General features: G+C 35.8%; 1 protein-coding gene across 1 annotated transcript in view; it reads left to right on the top strand.

Annotated features, from left to right (window-relative positions):
• The window catches only part of ADAMTS3 (ADAM metallopeptidase with thrombospondin type 1 motif 3), a 290,397-nt gene that overhangs the window by 242,852 nt on the left and 26,508 nt on the right, over positions 1-21,037 (top strand). Inside the window, exons 6-15 of the mRNA XM_003265724.2 lie at positions 5,969-6,052; positions 8,215-8,371; positions 9,122-9,227; positions 9,611-9,754; positions 10,380-10,512; positions 13,106-13,219; positions 15,250-15,395; positions 16,611-16,786; positions 17,898-18,031; positions 19,590-19,713. Of these exons, the coding sequence (XP_003265772.2) occupies positions 5,969-6,052; positions 8,215-8,371; positions 9,122-9,227; positions 9,611-9,754; positions 10,380-10,512; positions 13,106-13,219; positions 15,250-15,395; positions 16,611-16,786; positions 17,898-18,031; positions 19,590-19,713 (1,318 nt within the window). The remainder of the gene's footprint in view (positions 1-5,968; positions 6,053-8,214; positions 8,372-9,121; positions 9,228-9,610; positions 9,755-10,379; positions 10,513-13,105; positions 13,220-15,249; positions 15,396-16,610; positions 16,787-17,897; positions 18,032-19,589; positions 19,714-21,037) is intronic.

Genomic DNA, 21,037 nt, shown 5'->3' with positions numbered 1-21,037 from the left:
GAGAGGCTGAGGCAGGAGAATGGCGTGAACCCGGGAGGCGGAGCTTGCAGTGAGCCGAGATTGCGCCACTGCACTCCAGCCTGGGTGACAGAGCGAGACTCTGTCTCAAAAAAAAAAAAAAAATTGTGTGTATGTGGTGTTTATTTGCTTCTATATGAATAATAGCAATAATTACAGCTAATTTTTTTTGTATTTGCAAGGGCCAAGCATCAAGTACTGTACATATATGAACTCATTTATTCCTTTCAACAATCCTATGAGGATAATACTGTAATTATCCCAGTTTACAGGTGAGGAAACTGAGGCACAGAGACAAATAACATGCCCAGCATCACACAGCTAAGATCCAATCCAGGCAGTCTGATGCAGAGCTCATGCTCTCCACCGCTAAGCTATCCAGCCTCTGAAGACCTAATCCACCCATCCGAACAAAAAATGAGTGTTGCTTTGTTGAAGCCAAACAAAGCTGTTCATCAGCTAGTCAAACAAAGCAGGTCAGATTGTCCTGCCAGCGAAATGTCCTGGGAGAATTTGTCCTGTCCGGGAACAAACCTGGAAGGAATTTTCATTTCAAGGAAAGTAATACTTGATTTGATTTTACCTTTTCCTCCCTCACATCATTGACAAACTCTTCCAACATCAGGTCATCTGAAAATTGAATTAATGTTCTGTTTACCCCTTCTTTCAGGTAATTTAATAAAGACTCTAGGCTCAACCCTGAACACCTCACAGAAAATCTACCCATGGTCCAATAGGTTGGTTCACATGGTGAAAAGATACTCAGTTTTTTTTGTAGATGTACTTTGGTTTGCATTATGCAGTGTCAAATACGTCACTTAGAATGTTTATGCTTACTGCTTTTCTTGCAACCCAAAACACTGGTTATACATTTCATCCTTTCTTTCTTTTCTTATTTAATTTTTCTTCTCTAGCTCCTTTTTATTTCTTCTCAGTATTTTCTGGAATACTCTTACACTGATCATCCATAAATCCTTATTTATATTACATTTAGAGCCTGACTCCTCATTTTCTTAAAATTTACATAAGGAAGATTATGAAAAGAAGCTGCAAATTTTACATTCTCTTTCTCAATATGTTTCCACACTATATTCTTAAACTCAAAGGTTGAGAATCACTGTTGATGATTTTAAAACCACATCCTATGTATAATGACAGTGTTGTGGCCTGCAGGTCTGTGGAAGCACAGCAAAAAGGGTATAGCTATGACCCTGAAGTCAGACTGCTAATTTTTATCCGTTGCTCGTGTACTAATTGTACTTGGGCAAGTTACTTAACTTCTCTGGGCAATGAGAACATCTGTCCTCTATAGGATTCTGAGGTTTCTAATATATGTTGAGCTTTTGCATTTGTAAAGTGGAGTTGATATCTCTAAAGTTATTTTAAGGATTAGTTGAATTAATATAGGTAAAGTGTTTAATGTAGTGTCTGGAAGCTGATAAGCTCTCTGTATTATTAGCTGTTCTTTTTTGTTGATTTTGCTTTTACTTCAGAAAAATTACTTTCCTTTTCACTAAAAGTTGTAAAATTACTTTCTTAATAAATAAGAATTATTTAGAATTATTAAAAATTTCCTTTTTTTTTTTTTTTTTTTTTTGAGACCGAGTCTCGCTCTGTCGCCCAGGCTGGAGTGCAGTGGGGCAACCTCGGCTCACTGCAAGCTCCGCCTCCTGGATTCACGCCATTCTCCTGCCTCAGCCTCTCCAAGTAGCTGGGACTAAGAATTTCCTAATAAGAATTTAGCCCATCTTCACAGATTCAAATTGTTAATTTAGTATGATATCCTTTTAGTTCTTTCTCTATATTATTTGAGTGTTAAAAGCAGCCAGATTATGAGAATTTCCTTATGCCTCTTATGTAATTTTGCAATCAGATGACATTTTAAAAAGTCTAAATAATTATTGTTTTCAATATTTTTCTTTGCTTTTAAGAGTCAAATGAGTAAGCATTTAAAACGTAGCATTTTTCTCAGGTTATAATATTTTACAATTCTTATTTAATTTCAAGGAGGTTGTTTCATTTATGTGTAAGTATAGGAAAACACTGACATACCGACTGGTAGGTAAGCACATTCAGGTGTAAGAAGCAGCTTGTCCTTTGCCCCTCTGAAGCATGCATACTGCCATCTGCTGGAAATAGCTTTTAAATGATTTTTCCCAGTAATTTTCTTGATAATTGAAACTAGATGTTTCATTGAGATTGAGATTTAACACATTTCAAATAGAAGAATCTTGAGGTCCCTTTCAGCAAAAACTGTGACTAAGGCAATTGTTTTTCTTGGACTTTTCAGGTAGATTATGAAAATACACTCACAATTTTTTTTAAAACTTTGTGCATGGATGGGGGATAGGAGCTCAAGTACTTTGTATTTTGCTGAGTATAGTTGTCCGGCATCTTGCTTGTTTTGAGCAACAACACTGTGAAACAGACAAAGCAAGTAAAATTAGAGTTTGTCAACAAGAAAATCGAGACTCAGGTTAAATGACCAACCGAAGTTCACTCAGTTTATCCGTGGCCAAGCTGGGAACAGAACCCAGGGTTTTGAATGTCTAATAACATGGTGCTATATTATTGCTTCAACTCTTATCATACTCCATGTTTCACAGTATAAAAGCACTGCATCTCAGGAATTGATAGGGCCTGGCAAGATGAAAAGCAGTCAAATTATTAAGTATATTTTGGAAGTGAATAATATGGAGGAACTTTTTTAAGCCTTGAAAATCAAAATAATAAGATACAGTGCTTTGTACAGTATAGACAGCTGGTTATTTGCCACATTGAAATAATACTTTGTGCTATGTAAAAATATTATTCCCTTGTATTTGATTATTTCTACCTGTAATAATTTATGTATACTTTGTGAATCTCAAAATGTGTGCTGACTCAGAACATTCTTAAACTGATTTTGGTTTCTACTGGGTCACACTGTTTTCTAATTAGCCTGGCATAATGGTGACTTTTGTTAAGTAATACTTTTATTTTGGTGAATGGTAAATCTGAATTTTAAAAATGCTCTTTTATTCATTTTATAATATCCTATTTGCTATTGAGATTAATAATTTTGTCCATTGTACTTTCTTGACACAGTGTTAATTTTAAAATTCACTAAGTACAAATGAATTTACTAATTTAGGATGATTATATGTGCATTTTATACTAACTCAAATATCACAAGCTATTTGTCATTATTCCCATCTTTCCTTCATTTTATTATTCTAAGACTTTCTGTTGTAGGAGCTTCCTATAGCATTGATGTATTACATATGTTACAGTATAGCTGTCACTGTTATATGCATTGGCTGTAAGTGCCTCCTACTCTTCCTTACTTCTCCTTCTCCAGAAATTAATTCACTTTTTCTGTCTCCTTTTCTTTAGTTTTGTTTTATTGTTATCTAGTTTTGTTTATTTACTAACATTGCTTTCAACCTTATTTTAACATCAAGTGCATTTTACATCTCAACTTCATTAAACTAAATACATGTTATAACTTGGTGTGCAAAGCCATGTTTCTAACTTGAAACAGCTGCCTTACAAAAAGCCTCTTGGGATAGACATGAGTCTCTGAATGAATGTGTTGGTGACAGGCCTGGTTGTTGACTTTTAACTTTTATTGCAACTATAAAGTTAGGAATATGTTATCAGATAATGAATCCAGAAGAGGAGGGTGGAAGATTTGATTCACTTTTCAACTAGGCAGCATGAAGTGTGGCATAAGATAAGAGAATCAGCCCATGACTAAAAAGCCCATAAGAAATAACAGCTTTTTGTCTAACATTGACTTTTTCTTTATATTGAGCTGAAATTTACCCCTTTAATAATGTGAATGGTTTTAAGTTTTATTTTCTATAGATATATACAATGAATCAAACCCCTTTTCCATATGAAGGCTATTAATTCTTCTATGTTTTTCTTTTCCACTTCTCATACTCTAATATTCTTAAAAAACTCCTTCCTCCCTCTCACTCATAAAATTTTTGAGCAATTTGTTTGCATGAATTAACTCTCTTAATTCTCACCCTAACCCTATGAGATATTATTTTTATTATGTCCATTTTATTGAGACTCGTAAAAATAAAGGTCTCACAAGCAGTGAGGGGTTGAACCAGGATTTATCTGAGACTATTAATATGTGGCATTCAGGCTTTTAACCATTATGTATCCCCAACCCTTCTTTATAAGACACATTTTCTGGCCTCCTTGCTGTTAGCTTTTCTCAGGATATATTCACCTTTTGTCAAGCACCTCTGTCATAAGACAGCCCAGAAAAATGCACTCAATACTTCAGGTTTTCTGTAGCCTAGAGTGGGACAACTTGGGTGTGAGCTATCTGCCTGCACACTTATGCAATCCAAGATTGTATTTCAGATTTTTTTTCACAGCTTGGCTTATCTCGTGCAAGTATTAAATTGGTTCTTACCATTCTATGTATGTGAGTACGTGTGCATGTGCATGTGTATATATGTATAAATGTATGTGTGTATACATGCATTTTTCCACTTAAAAGGACTTCACATCTTTTCTTTTTAAGTTATACTTTGTTATCTCTAGTATATTCTAGCTTCGCCAGATTTTTTACTTCCACCTTTGCTGTTCTTTTCTTGTTTGTGACTTCTACAAATTCAATAAGTATGCTTTCAGTCTGCATTCAAGACCCTGATTTTTTAAAGGTGTTCTGTGCAGTCACGTTGGATTCTTGAAACAATTCAGTTGAGACTTCTTGGTCTTTTCCTTGGTCAGTGTGGCAAATCAAAATTCTATGATTTGTGAGTTTCTTGTTTTGGAGCATTCTTCAATCATTCTTGAGTTATATTTATTTTTAAAGCCACTCTCTATGAGATTATGCCTGTCTTTTCTGTGCAGGTTTCAGGTTGCTGCACAGAAAATCACTGTTCAAATCTCCTGGATCTGAAGCTGAGTTGCAGTTAGTTTTTCATCCCTCTTTTAGTCTTTTTAACAAGTGTCAAGTCCTTATTCTAAGAACTTTGCATTCTAGCCTGGTAACTCCACCTTTCTCCTTCCTGCTAACATTTGCCATGTTGCTAAACATTTTTTATTTGAGCTAATTTTGCACTAGCTTAATGAGAAGATACAGTTACAGTCCATTTCAGATTCGTATCTGCCAATAGCTCACTGTGTTTTGCATGTCAGATAATTTCTACAGGCTTTATTTTCCTCATCTATATAAAACAGAATTGGACTATGACCTCTGAGGTTGCACTTATTCCAACATCTATGATTTTAAAGTATACCAAGTCACTTTTAGAAATTTCAGCCTAATTTTTTAAAATTAAATAAAAAGCAGTGACTCAAATTTGCTCTTCTGAGTTGCATCCAGGGCTGACATTCATCTGATAGGTACTCGTACAGTCTCCTTAGTAACTTAAGTATTAGAGGATTTCTATCTTGTAGGACTTTCAAGCAGTCGTTGTCTCAGCTGCCCCACCTGCTAGCTGGCCCTCAGATACACTACCACAGCTCCTGCACACAGACCCCATAGCCATTGGCTCTCTTAACCAGACGTAGCACCCCTGGTTGTCACACAGGCACCCCAGTAAGCAAATGCTTGCTGTTTTCCTTTACTGTGGCAGGCAACTCACAGGCTAGCAGATGATTTGCCAAAGTCACCCTCCTGTGGTTACTTTTGGCTAATGTTATATTTGGATTACATCACACATAGACTCCTTCTAACACTGCACTAGTATAACAAAGCCCTTTTGAGCATGACCTGTACGTACATATTACTGTGGAGTTTACAAAATTAGCAATTTACATATCCGAAGATTGTTCCAAAGCTAAAAGTAAATGACTACATTTCAGAGTTCAGCTATTAAACTCAATTTAAAAACAGTAATTTACTCATCTATTTGTGGTGATTACCCAGCTTATATGTACATCTCATGAAATCCTCGGTGTTTCCTTTCTTTTAGCAATTATCTTTTTTTATTTCTAGGTGAATGAAATTTACCATGATGAGTCCCTCGGAGTGCATATAAATGTGGTCCTGGTGCGCATGATAATGCTGGGATATGCAAAGGTAAAATGTCTTAAAACATGAATTATAAACATTAGGGACTGGGTTAGCAAATAGAAGACTAAATTGTTCAAGCTACATCTAACTTAAGGCATAGATACATTCCACATAAACCCCTAGTTGCTTGAAATTGAGGAGAAGAAACTGCCACATGAGTGGAGACTTCCAAATGTGAGCAGATTATGAATGATTTTTGTGCGGCTGCCACTGCTTATTTATTTCTGTCTAAAGATGTAGATAATTACCCTGACTTTAGGTGTGACTTATGAATGGAAATGAATGGATACTATTATGAGGAGAGAGAATTTCCTTAGCCTATTGTTATCATCGAGTGTGTGTTTCATTTATTCATTAGAAGGGATTATATTGAATGCCTACTAAGTGGCAGACATTTTCTAGGTGCTTGGAATGTATAATGAAGAAAAAAGACAAAGATCTTTGTCTTCTCTTGATTCACTAAAAACAATATTTTATATACATATATCTTTCCACTTAAGAAGAGTGAGGTGCAGAGTGAATATTTTTCATTTAAAAGAGCTTTTATTTTTTCAAAAGCAAAGAGTTGGATAAAAACGCACATAGTAGGCATTTCATGTAATATAATTGAGTTTAGCTCCTTTAAGGAGGAAACATACAGGAAACGACTAGCTTGACAACTTTCTTGATGTTTACAATTACACATCTCTCTCCTATAATTAATCCTCCTGATTATGAAATACTAACGAAGTTGTACATTTAGGAAATAGGAAAAATCCATGTGTTTGCATTTCATTATATAGTTAATATCCACTTATCATTTTATAATGATAGAGTGTCATCAGTCTTTATCACATAAACCTGACCTACTTTATATTGCCAACAAGGAATATGAGTTAACTGCAGCTGGAAATAACAGCCTCTAATTGGTTGTTAAAGCGTTTGTTTGGAAAAGTATGTGATCAGTATATAAAAAAAAGGAAACTGATTTTATTAAGAATGTAAACACTGGTAATAACATTTGCTGAAGTATAACAAAATTCTCCTGTCAGTCAAATAGGGACTAATTTTTGGTTCCAAGTTCAAATTTTCATTTCATCAGAGCTACTCTGAGAAGTGTGGCTAATGAGTTCTTGAAGGTTGGGCCCTTTTCCCCCTGAACTTTTAACTCCTGACCCTAATGTGATGGTAGCAACATTCAAAGAACTTATTTTGTTATATCAGAACTGGAAGAGTCCACCCCTCTTCAGTAGCATGAAGTTAAAAAAAATGGGAGTTTTTGTTTTTGTCTTTTAGTGTAAAGTTAATATAATTTGATGGTTCTCCATAGACTAAGATTTCACCAGCCTTGTCAACTCATGGAAGAATTCATATTCTCCCCACATGTTGATTAATTCTAGATCGTAAAAAATAAACAAAAATCTTAACTAAGATTTTATACCTTCACATCTCTGGAAAAACATGCCAGAATCTTTCTCAATATTTTTGTTCTTAATTCTATGAAACTCAAATCTAAGCTGAATCAGAAATTATTTAGACTACTAAAATTATTACCTAAATGATTAATATTAAGTTGCCTCACAATAGCAAATCTCAGTATCAAACATTCCCATACTTTGGGAGGCCGAGGCAGGCAGATCATTTGAGGTCAGGAGTTTGAGACCAGCCTGGCCAACATGGTGAAACCTCGTCTCTACTAAAAATACAAAAAAAAAAAAAAAAAAGGCAGGAATGGTGGTGGGCACCTGTAATCCCAGCTACTCAGGAGGCGGAGGCATGAGAATTGCTTGAACCCGAGAGGCAGAGGTTGCAGTGAGTCCAGATCATACCACTGCACTTCAACCTGGGTGAGAGAGTGAGATTCTGTCTCAAACAAAACAAAACCATTCTCATAAATGGTATCATTTGACTTTCCCACAGGTAAAATTGTGAGATTCTGTCTCAAATATAACAAAACCATTCTCATAAATGGTATCATTTGACTTTCACACAGGTAAAATTGATTATTATTAAAATATCCTTCATGGGCATTTAGAATTCACAAATCAAAGCGAATATCAAAATAAGCCCCAAATATTTTTGAATCATTGTTTAAATACTTTAATCCCAAATTCAACTTCAGAGAAAATGATCAAACGAAGCCTTTGGGAAATTGTCAGGTGTGTCTTTAACATACTGTTTTCTCTTAGTCCATCAGCCTCATAGAAAGGGGAAACCCATCCAGAAGCTTGGAGAATGTATGTCGCTGGGCATCCCAACAACAAAGATCTGATCTCAACCACTCTGAGCACCATGACCATGCAATTTTTTTAACCAGGCAAGACTTCGGACCTGCTGGAATGCAAGGTATTGCCATCAATATGTAGAAGAAACACTTGAGGGCATGACTTTTAAAAAGTAATCCTAGATCAGGCAGTCTGCTCAAATGTTCAGCTCTCCACCACCACTTTCCACCACACGCCGGCCAAGCATACATTTTCTTTCTTTTGCTTACAGTGACTTATGTGGAGTTCTCAATGTTAAATGCCACTTAAATACCATTGTAAATTATACTTGCTTTTAAAATAGTGATTGTGCATTTGGGGCGTGAAGGGGATGCTGTAAAATGCAGTGTGATTTCCACTAACTGTTTAGAATGAGAAAAGAGATGCCATGAGAAATGACTGCTGCCAAAGAGCTTTCTTCCAAAGTCGGCTTACATTTATCTAATAAATTCTGATGTGGACTTTGGAAGAAGCAGACTGATGATTTTCTTTTCAACATTGATGGAGTTTCTGGCTTCCTTCATCAGTACCACGATATGAAGGACCATTTACTAAAACAGAAAGACAGGGCTTAGCTGGTGGGCAGAAGAGAATGGTAACCCTGGGCCATTCCTTCCCTTAGGAAAGGAGAAAATGCAGACCCAGTGAACCTTTTTAGAGACCATTACCTGTGGCTTTCCCAAGAGAATGTGGCACAATGCTAGTAGGGAAATAATGCTGCCCCTGTTTCCTGAAAGGCTTTTACTTTTTTTCCCCTAGGCAAAGGTCCAGTTGTAATTCTTAATGGATTTTCTCATAAAATGAAAATAAAAATAATTGTTATTCTCTACAGGATATGCTCCAGTCACCGGCATGTGTCATCCAGTGAGAAGTTGTACCCTGAATCATGAGGATGGTTTTTCATCTGCTTTTGTAGTAGCCCATGAAACAGGCCATGTGTAAGTCACTGCTGACAGCTATAAAGCCAAAAAAAAGATCTTTTCTTTCCTGCTTCTCCCAGTATTGTTTCCTCTTTGGGCAGAATGCATGCCAGCATGCAATTCTTGTCTTTTGCCAAGTGTGAAGAGTTGCAAACAGAGAAGAGGTCATGCACTGAAACTAAATGAGTGACTGGCTTGCAGAGGCACTCCTGTGGTTTTCAGAGCTATAGAATATGAAAGGCATTTCTGTCAGATTGCTGTTGATTTCTGTTTCTGTGACTTCTTCAAGAAAGCCACATTGACTTAAAAATACGTTATTTCCCAGGGCTTATTTTCAAAACCAAAATTAAGTGAAGGCAGTAGCCCCTGATTCTTACCACTGAGATCTCTTTGTGTTCTAGGTTGGGAATGGAGCATGATGGACAAGGCAACAGGTGTGGTGATGAGACTGCTATGGGAAGTGTCATGGCTCCCTTAGTACAAGCAGCATTCCATCGTTACCACTGGTCCCGATGCAGTGGTCAAGAACTGAAAAGATATATCCAGTATGTCCCCTGCTGCATGTCATGAGAGTATTTATTTTACAGCCTACAGACATGAAACTGACTCTTAGGACTTGGCCATAGCAAAATTCCCAGTAAATGAAAACTGTTATTGATAAACATTTTCTTATGACTTAGAACATTCGGCACAACAGTTTTATCATGGAGTCACAATACTTGAAGCCATAAGTCTAGAATATAAGTAAATTTTTAACTGTAATGTAATTTTCCTTTAGTAAATTGTTATAGAATCTTTGATTAATGGTCAAACTTGAGGATGGGGGGAGGATGGTCATGTGGTTCCTGCATGTGATACGAGCTGTGTTGTATAGTACAGGTGTCAGGATGTGCCCTACCACACCATGTGGTGGTTTAATTAGTGATTCAAATAATCATGGCTCTACTACATTCCTAAGTCATGCTTGGTTTACTTTCCTGGCATGAATACAGGTAAAGAGTCTTTTTCTAAATGGAACCAAAACCAAAACCTTAAATATATGTTTTTGCAAACTTGCTGTATGATCTGGGATGAAGTTTTAAAGTATATAAGCTAAGACTACTTCTTTTTATCAGGACATGATTTTTTTAAGTGAACATTTAACTACATGCAATATTTTTCTTCCTACAGTTCCTATGACTGTCTCCTTGATGACCCTTTTGATCATGATTGGCCTAAACTCCCAGAACTTCCTGGAATCAATTATTCTATGGATGAGCAATGTCGTTTTGATTTTGGTGTTGGCTATAAAATGTGCACTGCGGTATGTTGCTCACAGTTGATGTAGATTTTGCGTCTTGAAATCTATTTGTGTAGCTCCTGCTAGGTGAGATTTACAGACTCACTGGTGCAAGTATAATAATATCTAGCAATTATTTTGTGTTCATCGTGTTGCTATGTGCTACAGCTAAATGCTTTAAATATATTGTCTTATTTAATTCTCATGACAGACTAGAAGAGAGCTGATGTACTTTTATTTTACAGAAGATAAAGCCAAGACTTAGAGATTAAGCAACTTGCTTAAGGCACACAGCTGGTAAACAGGGAAACTGGACTTTGAAACCAAGGCTGCCAGGCTCAAATCTTCATGTTTGCATCCCCTGGTTTTTGTGACCTTCAGAGAAGATGATTGTTAAAGCCTTAGATTTATTGCTTTTCTTTAGCTTGATGGCAGGATTCCATGTATGTGTGACCATAGGGAAGGATTGTGCTGGTATAGTCTAGTGAAAGAATCATATGGCATAGCATGGGGGTCAGGGCGGTGGGTCAGGTCCTGGATACGATGCTTTCTTTTTTTTTTTTGAGACGGAGTTTCCCTCTGTCGCCCAGACTGGAGTGCAGTGGTGCGATCTCAGCTCACTGCAACCTTCGCCTGCTGAGTTCAAGCAATTCTCCTGCCTCAGCCTCCCGAGTAGCTGGGATTACAGACATGCACCACCACCACCAGCTAATTTTTTTTGTATTTTAAGTAGAGATGGGGTTTTACCATATTGGCCAAGCTGGTCTCAAACTCCTTGACCTTGTGATCCACCCGCCTCGGCCTCCCAAAGTTCTGGGATTACAGGCGTAAGCCACTGTGCCCAGCTGATGCTTTTTAAATATGTAACCTTGGGCACTGTATTTAATCTGTCTGGGCTACTTTCTCATGTGTAATATGTGGATAATGATAGTGTTTATCTGATAAGATTGGTGTGAGGATTAAATCTGACAACATAATTTAAGTGCTTAGCACAAGAAAGGCACATATATATGTTAAATGGAATCCATTAAAGCCAGTCTTGCCTGTAACTATTCACATTAGATATATGTTTCATTAAATTTCCATATTGGTCTTTAGTAGTTCATTAAAAAAAAAAAAGAAGGCCTTTTTCTATGTTGGAGCAAGCTTTGTGTGTTAGAGCAAGGAACATAAGTGTTTCATGGGGCTAGAAAGAAATTGATCTGCTGTTTGAAACCTTCCATATACAACCATTTGGTCTGTCTATAAAGTATACACTGTGAGCTCCTAATTGCTTGCATTAATGTTTTAGATCAGAGAATTCTAAAGCTTTGGCTTAATGTCATGGAAAAGTAGAATTTCCACATTCGGTAATAAGGATTAGAACAAAAAACCCACATCTAAAAAGGTGTACTAATAAAAAAATTTCTGTGCACATAAGGGTGTATGTAGGTAATTAGCAGTATAGGCAATAGATACGTGGATAAGCTGTTGTTTGATATTTTTAAAAATCTATATAATGCTTGGTAAGATGTTTACATTTAGAGAGAAAAAGAGCAAACAAGCAAAGAGTACACACAAATATACATGTTTGCTTATACAAACATTTGGATATTATAATGTGGTGTGTTCGGAAAATAAAAACCATTCTGAAGAGTATGAAAACCAAGACTCTAGTCTTGTGCTGTTACTGTCTTACTTGTAACCATAACTATAGCCCTAACTTGTAACCCATATTTCTCAGCAATGGATTGGTATGAGAATCAAATATATGGAAAATATTTCATAAACTATATGAATGTATTATGATATTTTGTTGTACCTGGAATACTTTATCTTACACAGAAAGTTTGACAATTTTTTTCTGCTTTTAGTCAACTAATTATAAGTATTTATTATTATTATTATTATTATTATTTTGAGACGGTGTCTCGCTCTGTCACTCAGGCTGGAGGGTACAGGGGCGTGATCTTGGCTCACTGCAACCTCCACCTCCTGGGTTCCAGCGATTCTCCTGCCTCAGCCTCCCAAGTAGCTGGAATTACAGGCATGCACCAACATGCCTGGCCAATTTTTTTGTATTTTTAGTAGAGACGGGGTTTCACCATGTTGACCAGGCTGGTCTCGAACTCCTGACCTCAGGTGATCCACCCATCTCAGCCTCCCAAAGTGCTGGGATTACAGGCATGAGCCACTGTGCCTGGCCCTTTTATTATTTATATTCAACTATCTATCTCATACCTACAGAGATAAAGAAAAGACATTTTGATAGCTTGAGAGCTGCCAAACCATTATATTTTCACATTTACAATATTCATGATAATTACTAAGTCTTTAGAAAATTTCAACACTGTCTATTTGAAAAACAAAACATAGAAACAGCAAGCAAAAACATTAAAAGTCAACAGATAATCTCAGACAACTCATTGTTTATCATTGTTATTTTAGAAAAGCAGAATAAAAGTATTTTCTACCTGAAATTCTTATGCAGTTTTTTTTTTAACATGTCACAACATTGGCTATTAACTTGAAATAAACACATCCAAGAAACAGGACAGAAGAAACTGTACAGAATATATTTTTGGTGCATGTCATGCAAGCTGAGAGTTCACTGAGAATTTGATTATCTATCTTCCAGTTCCGAACCTTTGACCCATGTAAACAGCTGTGGTGTAGCCATCCTGATAATCCCTACTTTTGTAAGACTAAAAAGGGACCTCCACTTGATGGGACTGAATGTGCTGCTGGAAAAGTGAGTATATCTATTTACACAATAAATATGTAAGATACGTTGCGTAATTATCATCTTTAAAGGTCTGGAAAATGGTAAACACAGCTGCACTGTCATTTTTATGAAAACCATAGTATGCAAGGTTTTATTATAGTAATGTACTAAGACAGTATACTAGTTCCCTGTGACTAAGGTAACAAGTTATCAAAAACGTGGTGGCTTGAAACAATGGATATTTATTCCCTCACAGTTCTAGAGGCCAGAAGTCAAAAATCAATTTCAATGAACTGAAATCAATGTGTGGGCAGGGCCATTCTCCCTCCAGAGGCTGTAGTGAAGAATCTTTTCTTTGCTTCTTCCAGCATCTGGTGGCCACTCCACATTTCTTGATTTGTGGCTGCACCACTCCAGTTTCTGCTTCTGTGGCCACATTGCCTTTTCCTCATCTTTGTGAGTCAAATCTCCTTCTACCCCTCTCTTATAAGGATACATGTAATAGCATTTAGGACCCCATGGATAATCTGGGATAATCTCTCCATTTTAACATATTTAAGTTAATCACATTTGCAAAGAGCCTTTTTCCAAATAAGGTAACATTTGCAGGTTCCAGGGATTAAGACTTGATATCTTTGGGACTACCATTCAGCCCACTATTGGCAGAATAGGAAGAAGCAACTCAGCAGACTATCTGCCCCCTGGTAGTGGGATCTGATTTACTTGCTGGCATCCCATTCCTTGTGAAAGCTGCCCAGAAGTAAAGTCATGTGAACTTATACAGAAGATTTGGCCTTGTTCCTTAGGGAAGGATGCCCAGAGGTTTTAAATCTCAAATTGTGTAGTCAGGATTGAATGCTCAGAAATTGGCTGAGTGCCAAGCTATGCTACTCATAAGGGCAAAGATCCCAAAACAAAGGCATGTTAAGAACTCAAGTTGAAAAGCTTTGACTAGTTTAGAAATAAGAAATTGTAGGCAGGACCAAAACCTGGTACAGAAGATTTATATGGCGTTTACTTCTTTTAAAGCTCAATTTCAAGTGTGTATAAACTGTACTTGTGACAGGGATTATATGCATAATAATAATAAAACCTGTCATTTTAAGTGTTTGCACTATATTAGGCACTATACAAAGCACATTATATACAATGTTTTGCTTTGGGAAAATTCAATATCATAAACTTCTGACTAAAAACAAGACCATAACGAGTTGATTCATTTTTGCTTTCTAGAAAATTAGATAATTAACTTTTTAACATCCAACTTTCTTAAATATATTGGTGTTATATTGAAATGTATAAAAGTTGAGTTTTAACAAATGCTTTTATTGTACGTAGTATGAAAAAGTAAGTCAAAATGTTGGAGAGGAAAATGGCTAACGTCTCTTGAGCACCATGCAGGGCACTGTAAGCTAGGTGCCTCTATGGTGTTAGGGTTCTGGTAGCCCCACTTAATTACTTCTTGGTCAGATGCCCTTCTACTACTTATGAACCTTTCTGGGCCTCAATTTTCCTCATCTAACTGGTGATGATAGATATATGACCCATCTATCTCTCAGAATCATTGTGAATGAAAAATTATTAAAGTTAAATAAAAGTGCTTTGAAAGCTGCATATGTTTTAGACATATTATTATCTAAGTCAAGACATAGTTTATTTTATCATTTTTAAAAAGATCATATAGCCCTCAAAATATTCTGGTATGATATAGGTAGTGACAGATGAAGGGTAAAATATTACCAACTGTGCAAGCTGGGTGCTCAAAGAGTTCTTATTGATTATAGTGTTTGATGCTCACTGGTGAATGTATCATTTAAAAAGTTGTCTGAGTGAATGTTGTTTTTCCATTTTAATTTTATACTTGAAAAATACAAGTCTAAGTTACCCTTTAAAAGGGTATATTAATGACATAATTGCTTTTGGATAATTTTAAATGCATCTCCACCTGGAAGAAAAAAGAGCAGTAAGAAAGCCCTTCAACTAGATGGTTCTTGTATAACAACTTCAGCTTTAGTGTATGCATGATTCTAATAATTACCTTTCGTCATTTTTCTAAGTGGTGCTATAAGGGTCACTGCATGTGGAAGAATGCTAATCAGCAAAAACAAGATGGCAATTGGGGGTCATGGACTAAATTCGGCTCCTGTTCTCGGACATGTGGAACTGGTGTTCGTTTCAGAACACGCCAGTGCAATAATCCCATGTGAGTATATCCTTGTAATTCTTGTTATTTTTGGAGAGACCAGAAAATACTTCAATATTATGTCATTAGTATTCTGATTTATAAAGTGCATGTAAAACACAGGGCAGGAAAAGAAATTGTTCACAGTTCATAAACCAGTCTGTGTTTTCGATACATCTCCATTTATCAATCTTGTGACGAGCAGTCAGTGATGAAGATCAAAAGATCAAATGAAGATTGATTATTTTTAAAGAAGTTGCTGTTCAGGAATATTAAGAAGCTGGACAAGGAAAGTAGGTCACTGTGCCCTAAGGGCGTGGGCATGGGCACTGAGAGATCGACTGCCAGAAGCAAGGGAGTGTCCAGGAGAGAGCAGTACCAAGCATACAGACTCTCTCTCTTCAGGGAGTGGAATGTGATTGCTTCAGAGGAAGGCAAAAGAAAGATTGTGATAGAAGGCCAGGTGACTGTTGGGGGAAAGTTATCTATTCATTCACTCAGACTACAATTACTGAATTCCCTATTGTGTGCTCAGCCATCTTTATGAAGAAGAAAACAACTGAATTATCACATTTAGAGGATTCTGCCTTGTCTAGGGTTTAATATGTGAGCAGCTTTTTCTCTCTGTTTCGGGAAGCAGGATGTCTCTGAGCACGTCTTGTGTTAAGACTATCTGATGCCACATACCTGCCTTCCCAGGAAGAGATGATGGTGGTGTTAGAAGCAACAAAGACAATAAAAATTAAAAGATCAGCTAAAGTTCATTTTGAGCCAGGGCTGTTAGGAGTGCTTTAAATAATGTCAACTCATTTAATCTTCACAGTTTTCCTCAAAGGAAGATACATTATTATTTGCATTTTGCATATGAGGAAACCGAGCCATGGAGCGATGACCAAAGTTTCCTTGAGCTGCATCTGCGTGTTTTATACATGGTAGCAAAATATCATTTTATTGATTCAATATACATGCTTTTTTTCGTACACACTTTTGCCATGCATTTAAAATATATGATTTGAAAAGCTGATTTAAGTTGAGCTTTGTGTTTTGTTTTATTTTTCTACCCAGCAGGGAGAGAAGGGTGCTTTTGGAAAGGGACTGAAATTAGGAAGTATGAGTTCATTCACTTTGTGCTGGCAGCCCAGAAACTTTGGCTTTATGCCCTCAAGCACTGTGTCTGCAAGCTTCAACTGCTAGACAGAAGCCAAAAGGCCTTTTTAAATGTTGTCTTTTCTTTAGGCCCATCAATGGTGGTCAGGATTGTCCTGGTGTTAATTTTGAGTACCAGCTTTGTAACACAGAAGAATGCCAAAAACACTTTGAGGACTTCAGAGCACAGCAGTGTCAGCAGCGAAACTCCCACTTCGAACACCAGAATACCAAACACCACTGGTTGCCATATGAACATCCTGACTGTGAGTATAGCCTCCTGCTCTTCTTCCTGCTGTGTGGATGGTTACTCACAGTTTAAGCTTTGCCAGCACCAACCCCATGGACTCTTGATCCCTATGTGGTAACTTAGGAAACTTGGTGCTTATAGGAGTAAGTTCTCCTGGGTTTCTAAGAATAAGGCTTAAATACCCTTTCTCTAAAGAGGTAAGAATTGTGCAATAGTTCCTGGCAAGCAGCACTATCACCATCAGTGGTGAAAAGACCAGTGGAAAGGAACGCCTGGGAGAGATGTTGGAATTCCTGATTCAACCGAAATCCCTCTACTAGGAAATACTTCTGGAATATTGTGATCTTTCCTTTCTGAACTAGAGAAAAATATAGTTCTTTGAAAATTGAGTCAGGACCAAGAGAAAGATCATTATTTAATAACAAAATATACCTTATAACCTTTTACTTTTTTACTATAGTTTAAAAATATATTTGGAAATTTTCTTCTAATGTTTCACTTCTTACTTCTGAATTTTTGGTTAAATATGTCCAAGTGGCATCTTTTTGCAATACTTCTTATTTGAGTGAATGAAAGGAAATAGTTATATGATTACATACACCACTGGTTTCAGTTCAAATCCATGTTAAAGGAAAGAGGAATACACGTAAGAATTCAAAGTTGCCACGCATTAAGAAGAAATGCATTGTTTTTATCTATTTTGGTGAAGTGAGTTGCATCGTGTAACAGACAAAAACTATGTTAGGTGATTTAGTCAAATCAGAGACATTCTTTCAGTGCTCTAATATTACGAAAACTAAACTGGTTTTGAATTAAAATTTATTTAAGAGCTATGTTGAAATCTGGGGTTGCCTGGGGCAGTCCCAGTTTATACCTGTTGTTCCTGCTCAGTTATTACTAGAGCCCCTTTTCTAGTTTAGATGACAAATTATATGGTCACCTTAGCTAAAATAAATATGTCAAATGTACATACTTTTCTCCTTACTCCTTATTGTATTTGTTTATACAGTATTCCTTTTGTTTTCAGGAAATCACATTGAAACCTTATATTTAAAAATAAAATAAACTGTGCCGTTCAAACATTCCATTTTATGTGAATAGTTAATTTTATCGTCCATCTTATGCAGCCAAGAAAAGATGCCACCTTTACTGTCAGTCCAAGGAGACTGGAGATGTTGCCTACATGAAACAACTGGTGCATGATGGGACGCGCTGTTCTTACAAAGATCCATATAGCATATGTGTGCGAGGAGAGTGTGTGGTAAGTTCAAATTGCCTCCCCAAAGGCTTTCTACGTTATCTATGTTTACTGTCATTCATCTGCACATTTTTAATTTTTTAAACTATTTTATCTTTGAAATCACATTATAGTAAGTGTCTATGAATAGTTCAATAGCTAAAATAAATTTGGGAGACATTATACTTTCTCAAATCAAACTTTGGTCACTGGCAGAATCAAGGTCTAAATAATTTTCCTAATTTCCAGCCAAATGCCTTTTCTAAGTAACTCTGAGGCCTCTAGGTTGGGAATACAAATTGGTAATAATGCATTTGCTTCGGGTATTTTAGTAGCCATCTACTATTAAAATACAAGGTCTTTTTAAAAATAATCAGTGCTAATTATATTTAATCTTTTGTTGTAAAGATAATAAGACATCTCTTTCTCACCTTCCAGTCAATTCTAAGTTTAAAAGCTAAATTTCACATTAGAACAAAAGTAGTAGAGAAGCAAACATGTTTTTTTGCTCCATTTAATCTCATGTTAAAAATGCATTTTATTTCTTATGTTCATAGTTAAATCGATATGAAATTCTTATTAACGGAAACACTGCTCCTAACATATTCTTATGTTAGGAAATTCTTATTAACTGAAACACTGCTCCTTTATACTTCATCAAAACTGAAGTGCTGTATTAATGAGTCTAAAGTAATTGAGCTTACATTTTCCTGAAAGCATAGTATGTCTTGTTCAGCTTTTACCTGCCGCAGTACCTAGTACATTAAACGTATGTGTTGTCTTTATTTTCCCTGCCACCTTTCATCCCATACTTTTGAGTGCAGTAGTGTACTGCATATCATTATTCTACAGTGATTTACATTAAGAACATGCCTTGGTTCAGAAAACCTTCAGTATTTCCCTGTTTCAAGGGAAAATGTAAATTCTTTCTGGTATTCAAGTCTTCTGCAGTCTGTTCAATGCAGATTTTTCACTGTTGTTTCCTTATCATGAAACACTAACCTTCCACTGGTTTAAATATGGGTTTAGATATTGACCTCTGCACCCACTTTCCATGAACATACAATTTCTCTGGCTTTGTTGTAACTCGTCTGCTCTCCTGAAATGCTTTTCTATTCTGTGTTTCTTTGGCCCCTGTGAAAGTCTTCACCAGTCTTGTGAAGTTTTATCTAACATCCTAACCATCTTTTAAAGATTGCACTAATATACAACTCACTGTATTATCCATCATCATAAATGTGAGAGCAGCAAGGGAAAAGCACTGTCTTGTTTTTTTGTCTCCTCAGCATCAGCTACGTCTGTTTTCATTACATGTGTGTTTGATCACTATGACAATTTAAAATGGTGTAAATATTTCACTGGACTGGAGGAAATATATTCTTTATTACTTAGGGTACAAGTCATTTGGTTTCCCATTATTTTTTTTAAAAACTGAGGTATTAAAAATTATGACTACAGTGGCAGTTTGCTGTAAATTGGCTGACTGTGGGCCATGACTGAACAAAGGGTTCATCATTTTCTGGGATGTTGACCACTACTGGGTACATTAAAATCAGCCACATTTGACATCTTCTCTCTCCAGAAAGTGGGCTGTGATAAAGAAATTGGTTCTAATAAGGTTGAGGATAAGTGTGGTGTCTGTGGAGGAGATAATTCCCACTGTCGAACCGTGAAGGGGACATTTACCAGAACTCCCAGGAAGCTTGGTAAGATGAGGTCTCTCGTGAATTTAGTATTCTTCTCTGTGATTTGTACTTTTTGAGGCTTCTTCTTTTAGAAATGCAGCATTTTCTCTATAAACAGAACCAAAATTTAGCTGCTGATTTATTGTTATTCAGATTACCTTTTAAGGAACTTAAAAAAAAAAAGAAATCACTTTGAATGAATTCGTACTCCCTAGCGTCAATGATGAAAAAAATACATACCAAATTTAGAAAAGAAACAAGTAAAATCAGTATCAGTTATACAGCTAGCTAAAATCTGTGTTTTATTTTCCATTTTTAATAAAATGCAGATTGAATTATTAGAATTGATGTTTATTTTGAATTCCTGTTGCACATAAATTATTGATCAGGAGTTTAAAAATTACAAAACTTTAGATACAACTTTTAAAATATCACATTAGTTTTACTTATTTTAAAAGTGAACAATTTTATCCTGTTTATAAATCTAGTAATCTTGGATCTGTATTTCACATAATTCTTAAAAATTTACTTTAAACAAAATTGAGGTACAACCAAAAACTAACCTGAGATGTAATGGCTCATCTCTATAAATGTTTATGCTTGTTACATAGTCAATAACTTGAACTTAGACATACACTGAAGGTTCAAAGGTGGAACAAAAAGCTGTCTTCATGCATCAAATAATAGGCAAAATTATCCATGGTTTAATAATATTCATTGGAATTTTCATAAAAGGTTTATATACAAACATTTATTACTGAATAATTTCTTGAGTTTGTATCAGATATTATTCAGTTATTCAATAATGATTTATTGGGCAAATGTTTCTGGGAATTCAGCACTTAAAGATAAATTTGATGTGGTGTTTGCTCAAGAAGATTTTGATGTCTTCCAAAGAGCCATTGGTATCTTATAAAATCATGAAAGTAAAACAAAAACAAAGAAATATGGTTTACGTTAAGTAAATTGTCATCGGGGTAATTTTTCCTTTTATAAAAAAGTTGGTCTTCGTCCAAATGAAATAATTCTCTTAGTTTTTTTTTTTTTTTAAATTCCCATTATACCCCAGCTACCTAACTCAATTACTAGGAGACTATATTCTAATGTTTTTCTTATTACTGATGTCTTTGCTATTCCTGTGTTATAAATTACCATGTTTTGTACTTTGAAAATTGTTAAAAAGCAAATATTGCTATTTCTGACTGATTGCATTATTAAAGCAAAGAGAAATATAATTATATACATGTATTATGTTTCAGTGGAGTCAAATGTAATTTTTTTCATCTTGCTGTGAAATAATGTACTGTGCTTTCTTTATTGGAGTTGCATTTTATTCTTTTCTTTT

This window comes from Nomascus leucogenys, chromosome 9 (genome assembly GCF_006542625.1).
Source record: "Nomascus leucogenys isolate Asia chromosome 9, Asia_NLE_v1, whole genome shotgun sequence".
Taxonomy (NCBI): domain Eukaryota; kingdom Metazoa; phylum Chordata; class Mammalia; order Primates; family Hylobatidae; genus Nomascus; species Nomascus leucogenys.
Note: the sequence above shows the minus strand (reverse complement) of the source record. Positions and strands in the feature narration are given on the sequence as shown.